Source organism: Vitis riparia, chromosome 19, assembly GCF_004353265.1.
Source record: "Vitis riparia cultivar Riparia Gloire de Montpellier isolate 1030 chromosome 19, EGFV_Vit.rip_1.0, whole genome shotgun sequence".
Lineage (NCBI taxonomy): Eukaryota > Viridiplantae > Streptophyta > Magnoliopsida > Vitales > Vitaceae > Vitis > Vitis riparia.
The window spans coordinates 24632273-24656187 of NC_048449.1; the positions used below are offsets into that span (position 1 = coordinate 24632273).

At 36.6% G+C, this 23915-nt stretch overlaps 2 protein-coding genes across 3 annotated transcripts; one reads left to right on the plus strand and one right to left on the minus strand.

The window, feature by feature from the left end:
- Positions 1–14: 14 nt before the first annotated feature.
- LOC117909676 (2-dehydro-3-deoxyphosphooctonate aldolase) lies at positions 15–18190 on the minus strand. The gene is made up of 14 exons (XM_034823775.1): positions 17979–18190; positions 17782–17879; positions 17607–17703; positions 16511–16576; positions 14429–14488; positions 14239–14313; positions 14056–14140; positions 13506–13564; positions 11334–11378; positions 2970–3068; positions 1685–1732; positions 1471–1518; positions 894–976; positions 15–299 (listed from the first exon to the last, which is right to left on the minus strand). Exons 1-13 carry the CDS (start codon positions 18012–18014, stop codon positions 920–922), a joined length of 873 nt encoding a protein of 290 aa, XP_034679666.1. The 5' UTR covers positions 18015–18190; the 3' UTR covers positions 15–299; positions 894–919.
- A 795-nt stretch (positions 18191–18985) lies between these two features.
- Positions 18986–23689, plus strand: LOC117909583 (prohibitin-1, mitochondrial-like). 2 transcript variants are annotated; one of them, XM_034823643.1, is made up of 6 exons: positions 18986–19056; positions 19600–19780; positions 21420–21536; positions 22142–22323; positions 22717–22918; positions 23211–23689. In XM_034823643.1, the coding sequence occupies exons 2-6, from the start codon at positions 19604–19606 to the stop codon at positions 23397–23399; spliced, it is 867 nt and encodes a 288-aa protein (XP_034679534.1). In that variant the 5' UTR covers positions 18986–19056; positions 19600–19603; the 3' UTR covers positions 23400–23689. The 2 variants fall into 2 exon arrangements, with proteins under 2 accessions (XP_034679534.1, XP_034679532.1); XM_034823641.1 differs by having other exon boundaries at positions 19014–19101.
- The last annotated feature ends 226 nt before the right edge of the window (positions 23690–23915 follow it).

Here is a 23915-nt window from a genome sequence, read left to right on the forward strand (position 1 = left end):
TTAAAATGAGAATAGAAATAAAAAATTTATTATTATAAAAATAAAATGTCACTTTTAATAGGATTTAGATTCACATATTTCCCGATCATCGTAAATTCTTGTCACTCAACATGAACAAATTTGATCCACAACAAGATCTGGGTTTGGTTCACATACATATAAAGCTGGTCTAGTACCCGAAAAAGGGCATTGCAGTCTACATGGTTTAAAGCAGATAGACAACGCCAACCTGCAAGCAGTCGCCTACTCAGAAGGTGCCTTCACCTCCTACCATGTTGAGTGAATATCCAAACGATCACCTGATCATTTCAAAGAAATATGAGTAACCAGCTCTCTGAGCAAGGAGCAACAACTTCAAAAATTCGATGAGCCATAAGAGTGATCATAGGAGGATGAGATCCTTACAGAGAAAAAGTATACAATACAAGAAAAGTGTGGGTTTTAGAAAGACAACAATGCACAAAACCTTCACTCTGAAGGCCCTAATCCCCACACTCTGATAAATCACAATTCCCAGATTGGGGGGGATTTGCTTTTGTTTGAATCTCCGAAAGCAGATTCATGACTAATTCAAGAAAGAATTCAACATCGTTTGTCACTACAAATTTTAACATCGGGTTTCTTCCTCCTCTCTTATGCTTAAAGTTATGAAGAAAATCTCAGATGAACTCAAATTCAACAATATCCCATTGAGGAACAACTTTTGTTAAGGTAATGGTACTGTTTTTTCCCTATCAGAAATGAGTAAATAACTACATAAATAAATTTTGCAACTGTGCATCCCTATGTTTATGTACTAAATTCAATATTTATAAATTTTTAGAAACAAATAATATTTTCTTTAGTCATGGGAAAAAAGAGAGCCTTAAGGTCGTGAGCTTATCCTCCCTTACCCTTGAGAAAAGCCTCAAAGAGCTCCTTAATCATGGACTGGTGTGAGATCAATGTTGAAGCGTTGCTTCCCCTTGCTTACCCTCTTTGAGACATCAACACCGAAAAGGAAAAAAAAAATAAAATCCAGGTTAGATATTTGAAATGATAATAAGCAAATTGTATAATACATATCAAGATTGATGAAATGTACGGTATAAGTGGGGCAATATCCCACTACTAAATGGACCCAACCAAAAGATAAACTTGGCCACACCACCCAAAGGTTTCATTCGGACTCCTGTGGAAATGAAATTATCCAGATACATACATACAGAACAAGTTCGTGTTATTTTGTTACTGTAGCATTTGCGATCAGTATTTCTGTTGTGTGTGGATCACTTTCTACCTGCTTGTTCAGAATCGTGTGTGCCTAGATAGCTAGTAAAATTAGAACTTAACGACAACAATTCAATACAGGACATCACTAAGAGAGAGCAGCATCTACCAGATATATGATATTGCTTGAGAGTTACAACCTTAATATAAAGTACTTTTCAGAATTGTAACCGCTATTTCAGGATAGGGTGGAGAACTTACAGCTATTGCCACAAGCTCTTCCAGCAGTTCCTCCAAATGGCGTAGAGGCTATTGTCAAGAAAAAAAACAATACCTTATTTAGTTTATAGTTAAATGAAACCCTCATGACAATGACCATGGTTTCTATCTGTGATGAAGTGAAAGCAATTCTCAGATTAAACTCGCATATAAAATGTGCATAAACTTGAGTGGAAATTATGCAAATGAAGCTCACCCATTGTGTTGGACCGTCGACCGGAGCATTTAGAGGATCATTGTGCACCTAGACATCACAAAGCAGCCCTTAGAAGACTAAAAGTTAAGGAAATAAGGGACCAAAAAAGATATTACAACGCGAAATCATGGAATCCAGGGCTTTTGATGAATCATGGTTGCATTGCATGAATTCCAAAAAGTAACTAATATTGATATTTGCAAAATTGAACAAAGAAGGTAAGATGATACAGAGACATTTAAATAAATGCAGCATCATCAGTCCAGATAGCGAACTTCTTTTCGACTAAAAGCACTATAAAGCATATGACTGAGAAAGATAAAATCTAAGACTAGGTCTACTGCCAAGATATGACAGAGAGAGAGTGTTGGAGGATTGAAAATGCTCTTAGCACAAACAGCAACTCAAAAATCATTGTTAAATTTTGATAAGATCTGGGTCACTTGGTTTTTGGAAAATGAAATGGTGGGCAAATGTCCGAGTTAGGAGATTAAGATCTGGACAATTACAAGTCAGAAGACTCCAGCAGCAACCTTTTCATCTCTTGGATGGTCTGTAGGCTGGCACTAGATGGCTAATAATCTGTTCGTCTTATCTCACCATTGTATTCTTCAATTAGTTTCTGCTCATATCCATACAACAGTTCCTGCTTCTAAGTAAACTTGAGCCATGATTTATTCTTATGGAAAATAGTTTGAGAAAATTTCAGGGATACTTTTTTCGTCAAGGCTCGATTTAGTTTATGGATATTTTACAGTAAAGTTGGAAAAATCATCGTGTCTTTAGTTAACTTTCGGGAAAAGTATCTATCCCACTAGATTTGGTCCTCTTTTCTGGGAAAAATACTGTGGAAATGATTTCCCTTGAACAACAGGAGCCTAAGCCTATGTTTGGTTCCTGAAAAAAAATTAAAGGGAGAATGAAAGGGGAAAAAATAGATAGGAAAAATAGAAGGAAAGAAAAATGAAAGGAAAGTAAAAATTAGATTTAGAGTCAATAAATTATTTTTATATGCTACTTTAAACTTGTTCTACTTATTTCAACTCTTCTATAAGAAGATTAAATAATTTAAAAAGCCTAAGCATCATTGTTTTAACTAGTTTTTTAGTGCTTTCCTAAAACCAAATATAGTGTAAAGGAATTTCAAGAAGTACCACTTTTAACAACAATAACTAACCCTCAAGTATTTTAGTAATAAAATGAACCCAATCGAGCAACAAGTACCATAAACCTGAGAGAAGATGGCAAAAAGATTATCCACTCTTAACAAATTCTGATTTTGTACCTCCATGAAAATTCCATCCACTCCAACAGCAACTGCTGTCCTCGCAATGCATGGTATCAATTCACGAAGACCTCCACTGGCAACACCTCCGCCTTCCAGCTGTTTGAAAAATAGACCTTTAGCTCTTCATCATCAGTGTTTTTTTTTTTTTTTTTTTTGTTAAGAAAAATGGCTCAGCATCTAAAATATTATGTGGCATTCAAATTTACAGCACCTGAAAGTATGCAATGACACATCAACATTTCCAACCCATGAAATGGACAACAACATGACATAAAGGTGGCATGTCATAGCAAAAAATGCACCCTGCTAATATTCATAGGGTTATATTTAATCATTCCACTTTGAATTAGTTTAATGTTAACTTGCAATCCTATGATAAAAAGAGAAGAAAAATTGTAATGTAAAAGAAATGGCTTAAATATGAGCCCCATTCCCAAACAAGTGAGTACCCCAAACACAATGATTTATCTCTGTCCATTTTCCTCCAATTAACATCATAATTCTGCCACATCCATTGTCTAATGGGAGGAAGTACATTGTCAAAATTTCAACCATTTAAAAGCTTTAATGAGTACTGTTGAGAGAGAGAGAAAGAAGAAAGACCTTAATTCTCATTCATGTAATGTCTACTTACAATTGAGAAATATATATATATACAAGGCTAGGAGTCCTAACTACCATACATGTGACCTATATTAACAAGGAAAGATTATACACTATAAATACATTATATTCAACACTCCCCCTCAAGCTGGAGCATATACGTCATATGCACCAAGCTTGTTACAAATATATTTAATCCTAGGACCTCTGAGAGATTTAGTGAAGATGTCAGCTAGTTGATATTTGAATTAACAAAACTTGTAGCAACACATCCTGATGCGATCTTCTCTCTAATGAAATGACAGTTAACTTCAATATATTTGGTCATTTCATGAAAGACTGGATTGGATGCAATATGTAATGCGGCCTGGTTATCATAGATAAGTTTCATCTGTTCATCCTTTCCAAATCTCAACTCTCGAAGAAGATGTCTCAACCATATGAGTTCACATGTTGCCAAAGCCATAGCTCGATACTCGGCTTCAGCGCTAGATCTGGCCACTACATCTTGTTTCTTACTCTTCCAAGATATTAGATTACCTCCAATAAAAACACAGTACCCTGAAGTGGAACGTCTATCTGTGGGTGAGTCAGCCCAATCTGCATCTGTGTAACCAACAACTTGAGTATGACCTCTGTTCTCATACAACACACCTTGGCCTGGTGTACTTTTGATATATCGAAGAATGCGGATTACGGCATCCCAATGGCTATCATATGGTGACTGTAGGAATTGACTAACAACACTCATAGGAAAAGAAATGTCTGGACGAGTAATGGTGAGATAGTTCAATTTACCAACGAGCCGTCGATATCTCCCGGGGTCTCCTAAAGGCTCCCCTTGTCCTGGTACAAGTTTGACATTCGGATCCATAGGTGTGTCTACCGGTTTACAGTCTAACATACCGGTTTCTTCCAGGATGTCTAAAGCATACTTCCTTTGGGAAAGGACCACAGCAGAACTGGATTGAGCTATCTCAATTCCCAAGAAATACTTGAGTTTCCCCAAGTCTTTGGTCTGAAAGTGGGTAAAAAGATGTTGCTTTAGTTTCTGAATACCATCCTGATCACTGCCTGTAATGACGATGTCATCCACATAAACAACCAGATAAATACACTGCCCCAAAGAGTTATGATGATAGAAAACTGAATGGTCTACTGTACTGCGAAGCATGCCAAACTCTTGAACAACAGAACTAAAACGGCCAAACCATGCTCAAAGAGATTGTTTCAAACCATATAGAGAACGACGTAACCTGCATACTAAACCAGACTCCCCCTGAGCAACAAAACCAGGAGGTTGCTCCATATAAACTTCCTCGGCAAGATCACCATGAAGGAAGACATTTTTAATATCCAACTGATAAAGAGGCCAAGAACACATAGCAGCCATGGAAAGAAGCAGACGGACAGAAGCAATCTTGGCAACAGGAGAGAATGTGTCACCATAATCAGAACTATAAACCTGAGTATAACCTTTAGCAACTAAGCGGGCCTTAAGGCGATCAACCTGACCATCAGGACCAACCTTAACTGCGTAGACCCAACGACAACCAACGGTAGATTTACCAGAGGGTAAAACAACAAGATCCCAAGTGCCATTAGAGTGCAGAGCAACCATTTCATCCACCATTGCCTGTCGCCAGCCTAGATGGGAAAGAGCTTCATGGGTGCTCTTTGGAAGAGAAACAGAGGATATAGCAGAAACAAAAGCGGAATAGAGTGAAGATAATCGATGATAACTCAAAAAATTGTAAATAAGATGAGGATTACGAGTAGAGCGAGTACCTTTCCGAACAGCAATGGATAAGTCATTAGGAGAAGGCAGAGCCGGGGCAGGTGAAGCCGAAGGGATAGGAAGTGAGTCAGCAGGTGCCTCAGCAAAAGGGAGAGGAGCAATGACACGAGGGCGACGATGATAAACCTGAAGTGGGCGAGGAGGCATAGCATCAGGTGGGAAGACAATGGGAATAGGCAAGACTTCAGAAACAGGAAGAGACTCAGAAGTAGTGGAAAAGAATGGTGAGTCCTCAAAGAAGGTGACATCAGCGGAGATAAAGTATCGATGAGTCTCAAGGGAATAACAACGATAACCCTTCTGAAGTCTGGAGTATCCCAAGAAGAGGCACTTCATGGCTTTGGCGGAAAGCTTGTCCTGTCCAGGAGTGAGAATATGAACAAAGCAAGTACAACCAAAGACATGAGGAGAAAGGAAATAAAGTGGTTGGTCAGGGAAGAGAAGAGAGTGAGGAATTTGATCATGTAAGACAGAGGAGGGCATACGATTAATCAAATAACAAGCGGTAAGAACAGCGTCCCCCCCAAAAACGAAAAGGAACATTACTATGGAGGAGGAGAGTACGAGCTGTCTCAACAAGATGTCGATTCTTGCGTTCAGCTACCCCATTTTGTTGAGGAGTATGAGCACAAAAAGACTGATGAAGAATCCCATGATGAGACATAAACGAAGTAAATGGGGCTGAAAAATATTCCCTGGCATTGTCACTGCGTAACACACGAATAAAAATATTGAACTGGGTTTGGATTTCAGCACAAAATTTCTGGAAAATAGAGAATAACTCAGCTTGATTTTTCATTAAAAATAACCAAGTACATCGAGAATAGTCATCAATGAAAGTGACAAAATACTGAAATCCTAAAGTAGACGCAGTCCGACAAGGACCCCAAACATCAGTGTGGACAAGCTCAAAAGGAGACTTTGCCCGATTATTCAAATGCTTTGGGAACGAGACACGAGTATGTTTCCCAAGCTGACATGACTCACACGGAAGCGACGACAAAGTGGAAAAACGAGGGACCATCTTCTGGAACTTGGAGAGACTAGGGTGGCCCAGACGATTGTGAATGAGGAGAGGAGCATTAGTGGAAATGCAAACTGCAGGAGATGAATCCAAGGTGAGGTGATAGAGGCCTTGAGACTCACGTCCTATGCCAATCGTCTTCCCCGTACTCCGGTCCTGCAAGGTCACAAATTTATCAGAAAAGGTAATAGAGCAATTAAGAGTACGAGTGATTTTGCTCATGGAAATAAGATTAAAAGGACATTCAGGAGTATAAAGGACAGAAGTGAGAGGTAGAGAAGGCAGAGGAAGGGTCAAACCAATACCTTTAGCCACAATTTGAGAACCATTAGCTAAGATAACAGTAGGTAAAGCAGAGGTAGTAGTAATAGAGGAGAAAAGATCCTTATTACCAGATAAGTGATCAGAAGCTCCAGAATCTAGAATCCAGGGTCCAAGAGAAGATGTGTGGGTAAGGCAGGCAGAGGCATTACCAGGCTGGGCAACAGAGGCAACAGAAGCCTGAGATGCGGAAGAGCTCGGAGGCTGAGGCAGCGGAGAATCAGAGGACTGGGCCACATGGGCAGTGTGAGGAGGTCGTCCATGTAACTGATAGCAACGATCGCGAGTGTGGCTAAGTTTATTGCAATAGGTGCAATGAGGACGTTGACCTCTACCTCGGGTACCACTGCGGCCTCCTCGAGAGCTAGTTTGAGAAACTAACACAGAAGAATCTGAAGTGCTATCAAATGGCAAAGTCTGAGTGGAGGAGATACGAAGGAGGCGAGCAAACACATCATCCAAGGACGGTACTGATGAGCTACCAAGAATCTGATTGCGGACAGGCTCAAGATCCGGACGGAGGCCAATAAGAGTAAGAACCATGAAGAACTTGTCAAACTGTGTTTGTTGAGCCCCAACATCAAGAGTAAGAGGCATCACAGTCAAGAACTCCTCCTTAAGAGAGGCAATCTGGCCAATATAAGTGGATAGATCCAAGTCCTGTTGGCTGATATGGACAATAGCAGAAGCCACCTTATAAAGACGCTGGATATCATTCGTATATAATCCTTTGGCCTGAGTCCAAAATTTAAAACAAGTTTTGTAGGCCCGAAGATGAAGAAGAATCTTGGGATCAACCGATTGCCATAATACACTACATAACTGTGCATCTATCTTCCTCCACTGTACGCGGTCAACCTCAGGGATATTTGCCTCCTGTGTAATCAAGTGATCCTCATATCCTTGACCCATAAACCAAAGTTCAACAGAGGCAGACCAGGAAAGATAATTGTCACTGCCAACCAATTTCTCCGAAGTAATCATAGGAGATCCAGATATAACAAAGGAAAAAATGGAATTTTTAGTAGTCATATCTACTTATCTGGAGAATGATGTATATTTGGATCGAAGAGAGCCCTAATACAGCTGCAGATCGTTGCGTGGCACCACTGGAAAGGGAGACGGCTTCAGATCACGGCGTGGCACCACCGTAAAGGTAGAAGAACACTTCCTTAGGCACGTGCAGGGATTAGGATGGAGAAAAAGTAGCCGAAGTTCGTCGGAAAAACTGTTTAGAGGGTCGACGGAGGCAAAAAACCCCAAAAGAGGTACGTGCAGGGCTCGGATGGTAGAACCAGGGATGAAGGAAGGCTAGTCGGCGTCAGGCGAGGCTGGAGGAGGAGGCGTGTGGCCGGGAAAGCCCTCATGCGCTGGCGCGTGAGATGCAGTTGCTGGACCGAAACTTGCGTATGGCCGACGCGTGGATGATCTTTTGGTCCCGGTGCCTTCACAAAAGTTGGAGATCTCCTCCAGGCGCTCCTTCTGGTATGGTCGGTGTCGGAAAAAGACGTTGCCGGAAAATTCGCCGGAAAAGTTTGCCGGCGGTGAGTGTTTTCTGACGACGATCCGACTGACCGGAAAGTATTGGGAGATGGGGAAGGTGACCGGAATGAAACACGGTCACTGGAAGGTTTCCCGGAGTTGATGACACTGGAAACTGGAAAGAATTAGGTTTTCTCCCTTGGCTCTGATACCATGTTGAGAGAGAGAGAAAGAAGAAAGACCTTAATTCTCATTCATGTAATGTCTACTTACAATTGAGAAATATATATATATATACAAGGCTAGGAGTCCTAACTACCATACATGTGACCTATATTAACAAGGAAAGATTATACACTATAAATACATTATATTCAACAAGTACAAAGAAAGTGACGGACATGTAAACCAACTAGTAAGACCCATCAAATGGTGATTTCCCATCTTTTGAACAAGCTGATGTAGAAGGAATTATGACCCATTACATAGTGATTCCTGTCCTTTGTAGATGCTGACATAGCATGGTATTCTACGCAGATGAGGAAACATGGGAATAAAAACCGGAGAGGAGCCAAACTCCAAGAGACATGCCTTAGCACATTCAAGCAATCTCTCTCGTCCATCCATCCTATTTCCCCAAAAGAACTCAGATCATCCACCCATGCATCTACAGCACCAAAAGAACTGAAATTCCTCAAGGGACTGTCTTGAAGCATCAGAAGCTCTCTATCCATCTCCCTCAAATCTATTGCAACATCAGAAGCTCTCTATCTATCTCCCTCAATATAATAAATAGCATCAAAAGTTCTATATCTATCTGTGCTGCATAAAGAACAAAAACCCCTCAGTAGAATGTATAACAGCATCAGAAGCTGCTCTTATCCATCAATTTAGTCATCTGTAGACATAACTTACATGGTATGTTCACCTCAAACCTATTTCAAGCTGTGTCTATCTAATTAAAATTCCCAAAATCTCTCAATAGATTGTAGCACAGCCTCAGCAGTGGAAGCCAGAAAGCCCTTACCTATCAATATAAAGTCATCTGTAGATATAAGTTATCTACTGCCCATCAGGGCATGGTCCAATAGAAAGGGCGAGTGCTGAGATATGTGGTAGAGGTGCACGGTCTTAGATTAAATTCCTGCCATTGGGAATCTCTAGATTACCTGGTGCTGATTGTGGCAGGCACAATCAACACCCCGAGGTTTGGGTCCCATGAGAAGTCTGAAAGGCTCTACAATTGAAGGTTCCTCGATTATTAAAAAAAAAAAAAGTTACCTATTATATTCATCTTAAACTCATTTCAAGCTCTCTCTAGCTATCCATCTCTCTCTCTCATCTATACAACATATTCTCATGCTCTTCATCCATCCATCCATCTATGCCCCCATAGGAGATGAAATCCCTACATAGAATGTATTGCAGCATCAGAAGCCCTCCATTTCTCTCGGTAGAAAGTATTGCAACATCAGAAGCTTGCTATTTATATATCCATCCACCCCCACAGAACTGAAGTCCTTCAATAGAATGTACCAGTATCACAGCATCAGAAGCTATCTTTATGCCCTCAGAATAACTGAAATTCCTGAAATCACTCAATAGATTGTATCACAGCATCATTAGATCTGAGTAGGAGATATTTAAGACCATGGTTGGTACAACCCCCAAGATGATCACTCACTTAAGCCCAATCCTCTATGCTCCTCTCATTAGATTGTATGTGAATCAAAGATGTTTAGCCCATGTTTTGTATAAACGCAAGATGACTAAAACCGGTTTATCATGTTTTCAGTATTGCAATTTAAAACATTTAATATATATTTTAGTGGTTCCTGCAGTTGCAGCCACAAAACTAACTAATAGTGTAGAGAGCCTCTATAGCCCTGTGAAATGGGAATTGGCACCTCATAGACCCAATGAAGAACAGGAGAGCAACCAAATGATCAAAATCAAAACATTTTTCTGCATTTTTGTCAAGCTTATGCAAAGATTGAACAACTAGCTAATGTGAATAACAGAATTATTACCTAGAAAAAAAATAACAGGTTTCCTTTCACACCTAAAAGGAGCATCGCATTGGCACTAAAAAAATGAAAATCAGGATAATGTCATAATATTCAAGGATGAAAATATCGGTAATCACAGATATATCGGTACTTCGATTTTACGAATATATTAGAGATATATCGACAGATATTTTGGAAAAAAATATCAATAAGCCTAAAATTGATCAAAATTTATTAAAATATAAGAAAAACTTCATAAAATGGTAATTAGAAGTATAATGATATTTTAAAATAGTTTTATTAAATAATTTGATATATGTATGATATGATTTATCATATTTGATAATAATATTGTATGTGTTAATAAAAAAACTATAAATTTCAAAAGTATATATTTATTATTAAATTATATCAAATATTATTCATAATAATATTTGTGATATTTGATTATAATATGTCTAATTTTAAAATATATTTAATATTAAAATTATAATTCATTTAATTTAATTGTATTAAATGATGATATATGTATAATTTTTAATACTTAATTAATATATTAATAATATTAAAAACACTATGAAGATAATTATCATGATAATTTTTATATTTTTGGTATTCAAATAGATGAAAAAAAATTTATTTAATTATAAAATAATTATAATTAATTTGTTCTTTAAAACATTTTTTTAAAATTATGTTTATATGATGAATTTGACTTTATATATATTTGGTGCACATTAGATAACAAGGGGCAAACTTGCCCCAACGGTTGGCTCGTTGACAGCCAAACCTTTTGGCTGGGGTTCGAGCCCCCGCGACGGAAATCCTAAGGCATTTTTAAAAGGTTGACCGCATTGATCCTCATTTGACCGTCCAAATTATCGCGATATATTGAAGATAAAATGATAAAATGCCAATAAATCCCGAGAAATAGGTGAAATTCACGATAAATTGATCAAATATCATGGAAACAATATTTCTCTAACATATATCGTGTCGATATGCTCCGATACTCGATATTTTCCTCCCTGATAATATTATATCAATTTGCTAAACTATTCACAGAGTAAAGCAGCATGCAATACTCTTTAACTTTCAAACACAAAAGATAATAAAGTCCATACTTTTCTCCCCGCAGGCTGTTGTAGTGAATGTGTGACATCTGCCACCTGCAGTGAAACAGTTTAATAAGATGAACAGGTTCCCCAGAGAATCATTTGTGAATGGAAGAAAAATAGAACAAATGTCATCATTAAATATCGAAGATAAATTATAGAAGAATAGTAGTCAGGAAAACTAAAGAAATATCTGACATGGAATAGAGATCAATCTTTATAAGCACATGAAAGGAGCAGTGAAAGGTCACTTTGATCCCATTACTTCATTGGGGATTTCTTAAATTCTGGAATTCTATTGAACTGACTTTTATTTTGATACTATCACAGCAACTAATTTGGGGTCAAGATAAGAGTTGGTCCATTAATGAAGTTGTGCTCACTAATAAAGTGATCATCATTTTTAATAAGAAATAATTTTATAAGATAGAAGTCACAATACCAGAGAAGGTTAAAAAATTCTGTTTAAAAGTGGCCATCAAGCATCTCAAAGGATGTGGCTCTGTGCTAAGCTAGAAAACATGCTCCAGAATTTCTGCCTATGATTGAGTAAACAAAATTTGATTTCCCCATAGGTTCCACTAAATTGTTCCTCACCCTTCTTTCTTAATTATCTAAAGCCAAAACATGGTTTGACCAAATACCCTGTTAACCAATCGAGTATAATACTCATATAACTTAACAGAAATTCCTCTTAGAACCAACAGTTATTTTCTAATTTCACATATACAAGTGGCCTGTCAAATAGTTTAAATTCTATCAGCTGCCATCGATAATATGAATCATATGGAGCTTGAGAGAATTGGAATGCCAGCATATAAAACTTGTTGCAATTCTTCTGCTGCATGTGCAAGTTGGAGCCACATAAACAACTCAAGAGAAATGCAATTGTAAAAGCTTTTTTAATTGCAGTACCAGATCTCTAAACAAGTAAATAACTTTTCTCTTTCAGAAAAAACGATTAACTTAGCAAACCCCACTCTCATATAAACAAAACTTCACAGACACACAATCTACAACTAGATATGATTATGCTAGGATAAGTGGCAGCACTAAGAATTGCACAAGAGAAGTCTCATAGGCCTTGATTTAAAGGCCCAAAATCTAATATGGCAATTTCCAGATGGTGTAGGGTTCAGTTGTGAAGTTATCTAGCCAATATGTTTATCAGTCCTAATATGGTTACTTTCTTTGGAGTCTTCTATTGCTAGACTTTTTACTTATTCTAATTTTTATGTTTTAAGTAGGATAAATTTCAAATTTCTGTAATAACTTACTGTAACATCATGTTCATTATACACCCTATTGTGTTATGATTTATTCTACAGTAGTAAGATAATTTTCACACCTTTATAGTAATTATATGTAGCAGTGAACTAAACAGAGTCATTACATCTTTCAAAGTCCTTTCTACTTATTCTATATTATGATAAATAAACAGGTTGAGTTTCTATTGACCCGTCAAAAATAAGTCACATCCAGGATGGCCCTTCCAGAACTATACTAGGCTTTTCCTCATATCAAAACATTTTATGTAGCTGTTCCAGTGAAAAGGAAATTCTTCGGTCACTCTTTAGAATGACATATCTTCCTCATTTAATTTGTACCTTGATTCTCCTCTTATCTATATAACCATATGTGAAGACTTTTGTTATGGCCACTTCTCCTGATTGATTTTTATTTTTCTTGGCCTTCTTGTAGTATTGTTTGGGTGGTAGAATCATGCTTGAATGATTAAATATCATTAACTCAATTAATTCAAAAAAATAATCTTCAAATCTCCCAACTCAAGGACAATCTTAGGTACCAGAGATCTTCAAATGTTCCCTTCCTTGAGCAACAAAGCACCAAACTTCTGCCTTAAACTAAATTCCTTCATATCCACTAAATGACTAATGACCTTGTGGCTCCTACCAATTTGGACAAATTAAGATTCCTATTTAGCATAGCTGATTATCAATTTTACAAAATCTTGCCTGTTTTTTCAGCAAATCATGGGTATTGTGGGTCAATGATACAAAGCATACACAATTGACATGAGAGAGACACAAGAAGTGAACAAGCATGCCCAGAAAACCTGTATTTATGCAATTTAACTTACAACTGCCACAAGAACATGACTGCTTTAGCAACAATGTATCAATTTCAAGAGATGGATGGTTGAAATGGATAAGTACTTACAATAGGACAATTAGCTTCCCTCATCCACTCCAAGTTGCGTGGATCAACAATCAGATCATCTATAAAATCAAAGCCCAAATATAAGGTCAATTGAATGGAAAAAACAAAAAAAAAAGAAGGTAAAAATATCTAAAATGCATCAATGACCTTTACTTCCAACATGCTTAAAGAGAGATTTTAGTGTTGGCTTTAGAACAAACTTCATGAAATACAGAAGCATGAATTAATCAATTAGTAATCTAAACAAATAACATCAACCAGAGTGGGACAGGACTTTAATTCAATTTCAATAGGGCATAGATCACATATGAAATGTGACTAATTAGTGAAAGCTTATAAAACTCTAAACCCACAGGTGAAAAAGGAGAAAACCATAGATATACATGATCCCTTTTTTGACATTGGATTATGCCTTCTAATAATTCAGATTAACAAGAAATTTGAAAATAGTTATAAATCTCCATGTGCGTCAACACCTTTATATTAGAACACCAAAAAAACACAACCCAAAGGCCATTAGACATTTGAACTTAAATCAAAGGTGACTTACTATAGCCAAACATAGTTCCCCTCTCACAAACCATCACATTTTCATTCCCAGCCAATCTGATCTTTTCAGCAGAATTTACCATGACCTGCAAATGTACATGACTATAAGATAGAGCGACTGTAGCAGATAGAATAAAGGTTGTTGAAGGCTTGCTGCCGAGATAAAAATGCCAGATTCACTTACAGAGGGAGCACAAAATTGGCCTTTCTTAATATTGATAATTTTTCCAGTCTTGGCAGCAGCGACTAGGAGATCTGTCTGTCATTGTAAGAGACTTTGAATGAGATAAGCATATCAGATCAAAACACACTCTTTGGACCTCATAACAGAATCACTAGGACATTGAAAATGAGAAACAAAATATTGGTTCAACCTGACGACAGAGGAAAGCTGGAATCTGAATGATGTCCGCAACTCTGCCAACTGGTTCACACTGGGAAAAATCAAGGGCTAAAAACAGTTAAAAGACATTGTGAGTAACAATTCTCCACTAAACATATTCTATATTAGCAGAAAATTTTCACTACTGAACAAAGCATTGACATTGAAATGGTTGCCTTAAGCACAAAAGATATGAACCTGTTGAATTCTCTCCCCCCTCCCAAAGAGGGGTGCCTTAAGCTCAACTTAGAAAGATGCTTGTAAGTGAACTGAGGCCAGCTAGGGAATCTGGTGGTTTCGAAGATTGTGTTGACACAGTGATTAGAGCATCCTCCAGACCAGCTAGTTTCTACAATAGCCATAGATGCAGGGATCATAGCATCTTTTGAATGTTTGGTTAAGGCAAAGACTTTGGGCTTCAACAACTTTAAAGCCTTAAAGATTGGATGTGTGGCTCCACATAATAGTAGACCTCTCAACCAAGCAGCCTTAATAACTTTAAAGCCTTGAGTTGCTCCTTCTCATGGATACTTGGATCAGCTAACCGAGCATCAGAGTGGTTGGTTAAGCATACTGTTTCGTATTGGGATTTCATCCCTCCCTAACAAAAGTCCCCTTTCAGTTCATTGTTGGGCTTTATTTGGAAACAGGCAGCCCTAATAACTTTAAAGCCTTGAGTTACTCCTTCTCATGGATACTTGGATCGGCTAACCGAGCATCACAGTGGTTGGTTAAGCTTAGTGTTTCCGTATTGGGATTTCATCACTCCCTAACTTAAGTCCTCTTTCAGTTCATTGTTGGGCTTTATTTGGATACTGGCAATTTGGTTTTTGGGGTTCTTCATTTACTCTTTCTTTTAGGAATTTTAAAGGATAGCTCATATTTGCTTGTTGTTTGTTGATTGATTTACCAATGAATTCTTTCAATTCCTATCCAAAACATGGAATATAAATATATATATGAACATGAATGCAAAACTTTGCAGGAAGATGTGCCAACTTTTTGTCCTCAAAAAATTAGTTTGACAAAGTAATTCATAATAACAGAACAAAAAGAGTTCTATAGATCCAAAGTTGAGATGTCTTAGAAGCGGACAAAATGTCATTGCATGGGTTACCATTCTCTCTTTGTCTTCTCCTTTCTCCTTAAAAGAGAAACAAAAGGAAAAATGGAGGTTGTCAGAAGGGCACAGGAGGTAACCAATTCATCCTGATAAACACAAAACTGCTACTGCTGGTAATACCACCACAGATAATCATGATCTTTTGGAAAGAAGTGCAGCTGTTATTTGGTTAGAATCATTGGATATCAGAAAAATCTTCTAAAGCTTGTGATGATATTATCCTTCTTAATGTGGTAAAAAGCTGGCAACTTATGATATTCAAAAGACTCTTTCATCCTGATTTGAAAAAAAAAAAAAAAAAATCTCCTTGTTCTAAGGCGTCACCTTCTTCTACTCATCCTCTTTCCTTTTTCTTTGAATGGTCAAATTTTCATCCTTATATTCCAACTCAATTACTCAACAGAAATTTTGTTACATACAAGGCATAGACGGATATAGCAGTTGAAAGGGATACTACTATTGTTGCTTTTATCAAGAACTAAAATTTTTGAAACTATATCAATACCATTTGAAGAATTTCTTGTAGATGCAACATATACTCATGATAAACTTGAATGAAAGGCAAAAACAAAGGGTCATTTATAAACCATCAATATACTATTGAGCATTCAATCTCAGAAGCAGTGCAACAACAGAGACAAGTAGCGGATTGGAGCACACAAAAAGAGACATCAAATTGTAGTTTAAAACAAGTGTAATGCATCAATAGCATATACCCTTGATGACAATTTATGAGGATCCTTTTCTTAAATCAGAAAGCAAAAAGGTAGAAATACAAACAAGGTAACAGAAGTACACATTTGAAACTGGTGGTTCAAGTTAACATATACCTTAAACAACAAGAAGTTACCAGTATGTGTTCACGCACATCACACTCTAAACTGGGGATTCAACATAATATATCTGTCACAATGGCAGTACAGAGAGAGAGAGAGGGAATATTATAATTACCTGTTCAATTTCATGTACATCAGTCACTATGGGGATGTCATATGCTACTTTGACCTTCTCAAGGATCTGCAAACAAAAGCAAGTAATACAAAGAACTAAGAATTCAGGGAATTTCATTAACTGGTCTCTATAAAATGTTGCATTAACTGATTTCAAATTAAGAAGAAAAGGTACCATTCAAGATATTCAGGTCAGTTGGGAGTAGGAGGCACTAGGCATAAAGGCACTAGCTATAAAGGCATAGACTCTATTGTACATGCTTTCTTTAGTTTGCTAAAGGTGGGTTTTATTATTGAGGCAGGTATTAGCATGCTCTTAGAAGGCTTAACAGAATCTCAAGAAGGGGCTCATATTAACATTCCGACGATTTGATTGAAAAACAAAACAAGGAACTGATATACCTACAGTTGGCAGCAATAACGACAAACATATCAGCTATTGCCTCCGCAGTCTAAATCGGGACAATTCTGTGCCCAATGCAGAAGTCAATTTTAAGTATTTTATTACTCATGATGTAATGTTTGAGCATTGGTTACAAGATGTTGATTGATACTGCCTCTTTTTTTTTTTTTTGATAGGTATTTTGATACTGCCTCATTATGCAACCTAAATCACTGATATCACACAAGTCTGCCACCAATACTTGTTTTAACATGGATTATGATTCCTCTGTGCATAAACCATTTTTTCATAGCATATCCCAAAATTTCAAAGAAATTTTTTTCAATTTACTTATTGTCCCCATTGTTTTCATTATGAATGAGCAAAGAGAAAATGTTAGAATTTCCTCTCCTTTATCTCGTCCTCTTCGAAACCAAAACTGCACCTTGGTGTTTCCCATATGTATCTTACTTGTTTAATATATGTTTTTCTACAAGTAACATATCTCAACACATCTCCATAGGATATGTTTGCTTAAACATTTGCCAAATTGCCAAAAAAAAAATCGATCTTTATTCCAAACACTTAAAATTTTTTCTCTTGCAATCATTAGCCTTGACAAAATCCAAGGCAATGTAGCACTTCATTTAGGATTAATACATCCAAATTTAACAAAACCAAAAATTCATGACATCAAATTAACAACAACCAATACCTTCAGGCCTTCAATCATGCCAGGACCCCGAAATGATTTTGAGGAGGTTCGATTGGCTTTATCAAAGCTCGACTTGAAAACCAGCTTCAACCCAAATCTAGAAATTGTAAAACAAACCCTATGAACAATCCACAAACCGTAAAAACAATGAAATTTTCCATCAAACAAAACATACTTTGATGTGAGACTCTTGATGGCTTTGGCCATATACATAATGTGCTCCTCAGATTCAATCACATTGGGACCAGCCAACAAGAAAAAGGGTTCTGATGACTGTTTTCAGTAAATCATCACAGCAATTAAATGTTAAATCATTACAATTCAAAAAAATCAATAAAAAAAGAAAAAAGAAAAACATAAAGTGATCCAAACCTTGAGCTGGTTGTACAGCATTGTTGAAGAATCCATGGTTTTTTACACACAAAATTCAGAATCAACTGAAGAAGAAAACCTAAAAGAAAAAAAAAAAAAAACTCAGAAAATTCAAAGTTTTCTCTGAGAAATTCAAGAGCTTTGCTCAACTGAAGTGAATTCCAAGAATCTAAGTCGAACTAGAGTTGTGATTTGGATATAAGATTTGGGGAATTTCAATAGAATGACATCTTTCTCACACTGAAGGATAAGATTGTAATTTCGAACTTTTTATAAATGTACTTCCTCCGATATCTAACTGTTTAATTAACGAGTTAAATTAAATTGCACCTGAATTTTAAATTTATAAATGTATTATTTTAAAATAATTTTTATTTATTTTAAAATTTAAGTTTTAATTTTTTAAAATATTAATTAATTTAATTATTTAATTTTAATCATAATATAAAAGTAAATTAAAATTTTAATTTTACACTTGTTTATAATTTTATTTAATATTTCATTATAAAATATTTTTAGCCTTTATAATAAAATATATAAAATTTGAGTTAGATAATTATTTAATTATTTTAACTATTTGATATTTATAATTTAAAAAATGTTTTTATTTTATGATGTTTTAATATTTATAATTAATAATGACACTATTAACTTAATATACAAATTGAAAGTTCAAAATAAAATAAATGAGGGTCAAAGTAAATATAAAAATAAAATAAAATAAAATAATAAAAAAGATTGAAATAAGATGAAATAGAATAAAATAAAATGAATAAAAATAAAAATAAAAGTGTATGGGCTAAAAGTAAGACGGACTAAATTGTATTGGGCCTAGAGTGTATGGGTCTAAATTGGGCCAAGATGGGATGAGATGAAAATGACCAAGGTGACGGGCCATGTGTGTAGTGGTTTGGGGTCTACAAGTTCCAAATTTGGGCCGGCCCAGGCTCAGCCCATTATAGCCTGACCAATGCTAAACCCCTGCGTTTTGGGGTTTTTCCTTGTGACACAAGAAGCCGCGATCTCTGTTTACACATTTCGTCTGCGCTCCGAAGGCCGATCGATCTCCGAGTTCAAGGTTCTGCTCCAATATCTAATCCCTATTCAATCAATCGACTTATATGTAAGATACAATCGTTTGATGAGAAAAATGAAAGAGAATTTTGAATCGTGAAATTTCACCATCTAGAGCTCGTGGATACAGAAAACCCATGCGACTCTTTGGCTTGGTTCATTTGAGTTTTGGATTTTATTTTTCGTTTGTTTTGGACTTTTGGTAAAAGAAAGTGATAGCGATATAACATAAGAGTCAAAATGTGGTTTTCTTTTGTTTTTCTTCATTTTCTTGGTAACCAAATAGAGGGTGGGGTTTTAGTCTCGAGTACTTTATAACTTGGGAATGCTACTGCCAGAGATTTTGAATTCTATGGTTTCTCTTTGAACAGCCGTTGGAATAGTTGCAAGTTTGGATTACAGCTGTGACTGAAATTTTTGTTAGATTGTCGGTCTTTGCTATTTGGGAATGTTTTCTTGTGCAAAAATAATTTTAGTTTAGATGCAGGGAAAAGTTGTCAAGTACCTTTGGTTTATTTCTTTTCTACTACTAATTCTTCGCATTCAGGAACATGAATTTCAACAATATCAAAGCTCCCAAGGTGCCAGGCGGTGGTGCAGCTTCTGCTTTGATTAAGCTGGGAGTTGTTGGTGGGCTTGGTTTGTATGGAGCTATTAACAGTCTGTACAATGTTGAGGGAGGTCATCGGGCCATTGTGTTTAATCGCATAGTTGGTGTCAAGGACAAGGTTCTCATTTCCCCTTGGTTTCTTGCATATGAGACCTAAAATCCATTAAATTATTTTTTTCTCTGCTTATATGGTTTTTTGGGTAATTGCTTTTAGATTTTACTTGCTTTGCTTCTGTTACTTTCAATATTCAACTCTGATGTGTTTTATTTAATGGGTTTTTCATATTTTCCAGTGCTGTAATCTTTCAGCAACCTATTCACTTTTTTCTAGGCTGACTTGTTTTGCATGTATGTTGCATCTAGAATGTGCATTCTGGATGACTTTGTCACTTACACAATAGGGCAATTTTTCATAGGTATCTGTTCTAAGATGAGAAAACGTCTTCAGAAACTGTCCTATGAATGGGTAAATGGTTCTGTTTTGAAATAATTCTATAACATGCAAATCAAGTTTTCTTTTGGATGCAATAGTGATAGTCACCATCATTGGAACTGTTTTGTTATGATATACCTGTTGTTTCTTCAGCTTCTTCATATGTTCTTTCTTTGAAGAGGAATGTGAAGCTAGCTAGCATACTCTTTCATGAGAGTTCTTTGAATTTAGAGATATCAGCCTTGCTGCATTAAGTTGGTTCAAACTCATGTTCCAGCTTTAGCCATTCTTAAATTTATTGACAAATCTTGAAGTATTTTTAATGCTTGAATTGATAAAATGAAGGATTTTTTAAAAAGAGCTGACAAACTGCAATGAGTTTCTTGTCTTAAACTGTGAGTCAACAAATATATTCATTTGAGCTTTCTGTTGCTGGTAGCTCACTGCGAGTCCTTTTCAGATTACTGTGATTTTATTGTCGGCTAAATTGATGGCTGGACAGTTGACTTATGTGCTTGATGTGGAAAATAAAGTTTGTCTTAATGAGTTAAGTTTCCCACAGAGATAAAAAGCTATCAACTGAAATACCAAATTCTATTCAGGCTTTCACATCATCATTGTTCTTATGGTTTGGTTTGAATGCACCATGGTGTGTCGGGGACCCAGTGGGTTCAGTACCTGCATTTCACCTCATAGCCCATCTATAAGCTAGGATGGACTGACCACTGTGTTGGTAGGGCGGTAAGAGTCCTTAAACATCCCCTCATTGGTCATGGGTGGGTTAGAGAGTGAGTTCGGTTCATGCAGTTTTTTTTTTTTTTTTTTTTCCTGGAGTGGGCTGATTGTCATATAATCTTTAATAATAACAATGACAGCAATAACAATAATTTTTTGATAGGCAAAGACAAATTTATTAAAAGTGCCTAAAAAAAGGGAATAAGACCCAAAGTACACAAATGTCCTCCAAGTGAAAACAATAATGAATAGATATGTCTTCCAAGGTTATTTGGAGCTCAATGTTTTCGGACCAACACTTTTTGAATCAATTGGGGCATTGGAGTTGGATGTGACTGTGAGCATCTTACTTTTTTTTCTCTTTTCAAATGAATCAAGTTCCCTTTATGTATACGTACCACATTTGCTCTATTTGATGATAAATCTTAATAAAAATGTTAGTGTTATTGTGTGTTTGATAAAACCTGCAATTAGGAACCTTAAATCTTGGAGTTTCTTTTCCTGCATCACTAATTCTATAATTTATGTTTTTCCTATTTTGTCATTCACTGTAATTCATTAGAACATCATACTTAGATGGGATGTGCAGGTTTATCCCGAGGGAACTCACCTGATGATCCCATGGTTTGATAGGCCAGTCATCTATGATGTCCGTACGCGCCCTCATCTTGTGGAGAGTACTTCAGGGAGCCATGACCTCCAGATGGTAATTTTGTATTCTAGTTCTTGTTGTAGAAAATGTTGTGATTATATTGTTGATCATGTGTTTGGGTGATGAAGTGAGACATAGTTGCAAATTTCAGACTCTATTTTTAGCCATTATCATAATTTTTTGTTTCCTCCAACATATGCATCTGGGACATATTCTATTTATTATTTTAACTTTTGGGTGTTTGTATGTATTTTCTTAGTTACAAATTCTTGAAAACAACCAAATGCTAGGGAGATCTTGTAGGTGTGATTCAGTGGAATCTTGCTGCTCTTGCCTTTGGAGAGACCTTTTTTATTTTATTTTTTTCTCTTTGTGTGTGTATTTTTGTTCTCATCTTATCTCTGGAGCAGTACACCCCTAGTTCTTAATTACTACCTTGGAAGTGGACTGCCTTGCTAAGAGGGGAGTTACTTATTTGGGATTGTCATCCATTTTAAGTCTTGTGTTGTGTTAGACGATGTACTATTATCCACTTCTGATTATCTCTCACTTTGTTATTTCTTTTCTGATGACTTTCTTTTAATGAGATATCAAGGTATAGTCATTATTAGTTTGAATTGTGTTCCTTTCTGAACGTGGATCTTGATTTTGCTGCACAGGTAAAGATTGGTCTTCGAGTTCTTACCCGTCCTCTGCCAGACCAGTTACCTACAATTTATCGAACCCTCGGTGAGAACTACAATGAAAGAGTCCTGCCTTCAATAATTCATGAAACTCTGAAAGCTGTGGTTGCACAGTATAATGCTAGCCAGCTTATTACTCAGAGAGAGACTGTTAGTAGGTCTGAACTGTCTTTCTTTTAAACAGTTTTAATTGCAAATTTGAAGTATGAGTATCAGATAAATAGTGATAGCTGTTTAAGATTAGGATTTTGTTTTGCAAATTTTGGTTGTTAGTATGCTAATTCTTCCTCAAGTTCCCAGTTCTTTCCATTGAGTGAGTAGTGCTTTATTGTCGGAAATTTTCTGTGGGCCTTTTCTGTCCTTCCCCAGTGATCAAGTTAATGAATTCTATCATCAATCACATGAGCACTTCCCATCCCGAGTTGGGTTCTTGCTTCCTATATTTTAGCATGGTTTAATAATTGTGGAAGGATAGGTTGTTAGGATTACGATAAAATTTTAAATATATCAAGTTCTGAGCAATCCATATGTTCTTTATAGACTGTTAGTAGGGAAATACGTAAGTTATTGACAGAAAGGGCAGCCAATTTCAACATTGCCCTGGATGATGTGTCCATTACAAGCCTTACTTTTGGGAGGGAATTCACTGCTGCTATTGAAGCTAAACAAGTGGCTGCACAAGAGGCTGAAAGGGCCAAATTTGTTGTGGAAAAAGCTGAGCAAGACAAGAGGAGTGCTATTATCAGAGCACAGGTGAGAAATAACAACCGGTCCATCCATGCCCTAGGAAATGCAGATCTTTGTTTCCATTTAAGCTGCTGCAGTGTTGTTCTGAACTAGGATTTTCTACCATTATGGGAATGTTTCCAGTTCTGATAGTTTTCCCAGTAAGGTTTGACCTTCTGGGCAACTAATTTCAAATACTAGTTTGATTTGGACCCCTGATTGAGGGTGGTTCACCTTCCTCTTAGTTACACTCAAATATTGTGCCCCTTCTTTTCAGTTTCATAAATTTTAAGTAAGCAAATCTGTCTCTGGTGAACAGGGTGAGGCTAAGAGTGCCCAGCTGATAGGTCAAGCTATTGCCAACAATCCAGCATTCATCACGCTCAGAAAAATTGAAGCTTCCCGAGAAATTGCACATACAATTTCAAACTCTGCCAACAAGGTTTTCTTGAATTCCAATGATTTGTTGCTGAACCTTCAGGAAATGAATTTGCAGAGTGCCAGCTGACAGGTTAACATTTAGGTTTACCCCCTGTTTCTCACATTGTTCTATTGTGGGAATATATCATCAAGATTTGAGTAGCAGACAAAGTAAAGCTTTTCTCTGTTTCTTTGGACCAATATGAAATCAGTGAATTTCTGTATCCTATCCCAACTGTATATGGGGAGGCAAACCCCCACCAGATCCTATGGAAAAATTTTAGTTGGGATGCACAATCCATTGGATATAATTTCCACAAGTTTTGAAAGTTATATCACTCGAATAATTTCCAGTTTATTCAAAGCAGTTTGTTTAAATTGGTATGTTTCTTTGCTCGGGTAAATGCAGCAGTTTGTAATATTTGAAAGCAGGGTGGTTGCTGGACAATCCATTGCTGTGTGCAGCTTGTTTTAGACAATTGCATTGCTGTCACTTTCTCTATGAGAAGAAACTTGAGGTAAGGCCTTTTTCTTTTCCCTTTGATGATGATCACTTGCCTGCTTGAATCTTTCAGGTCACAGGTGGTTTAATATGGTGCATCAG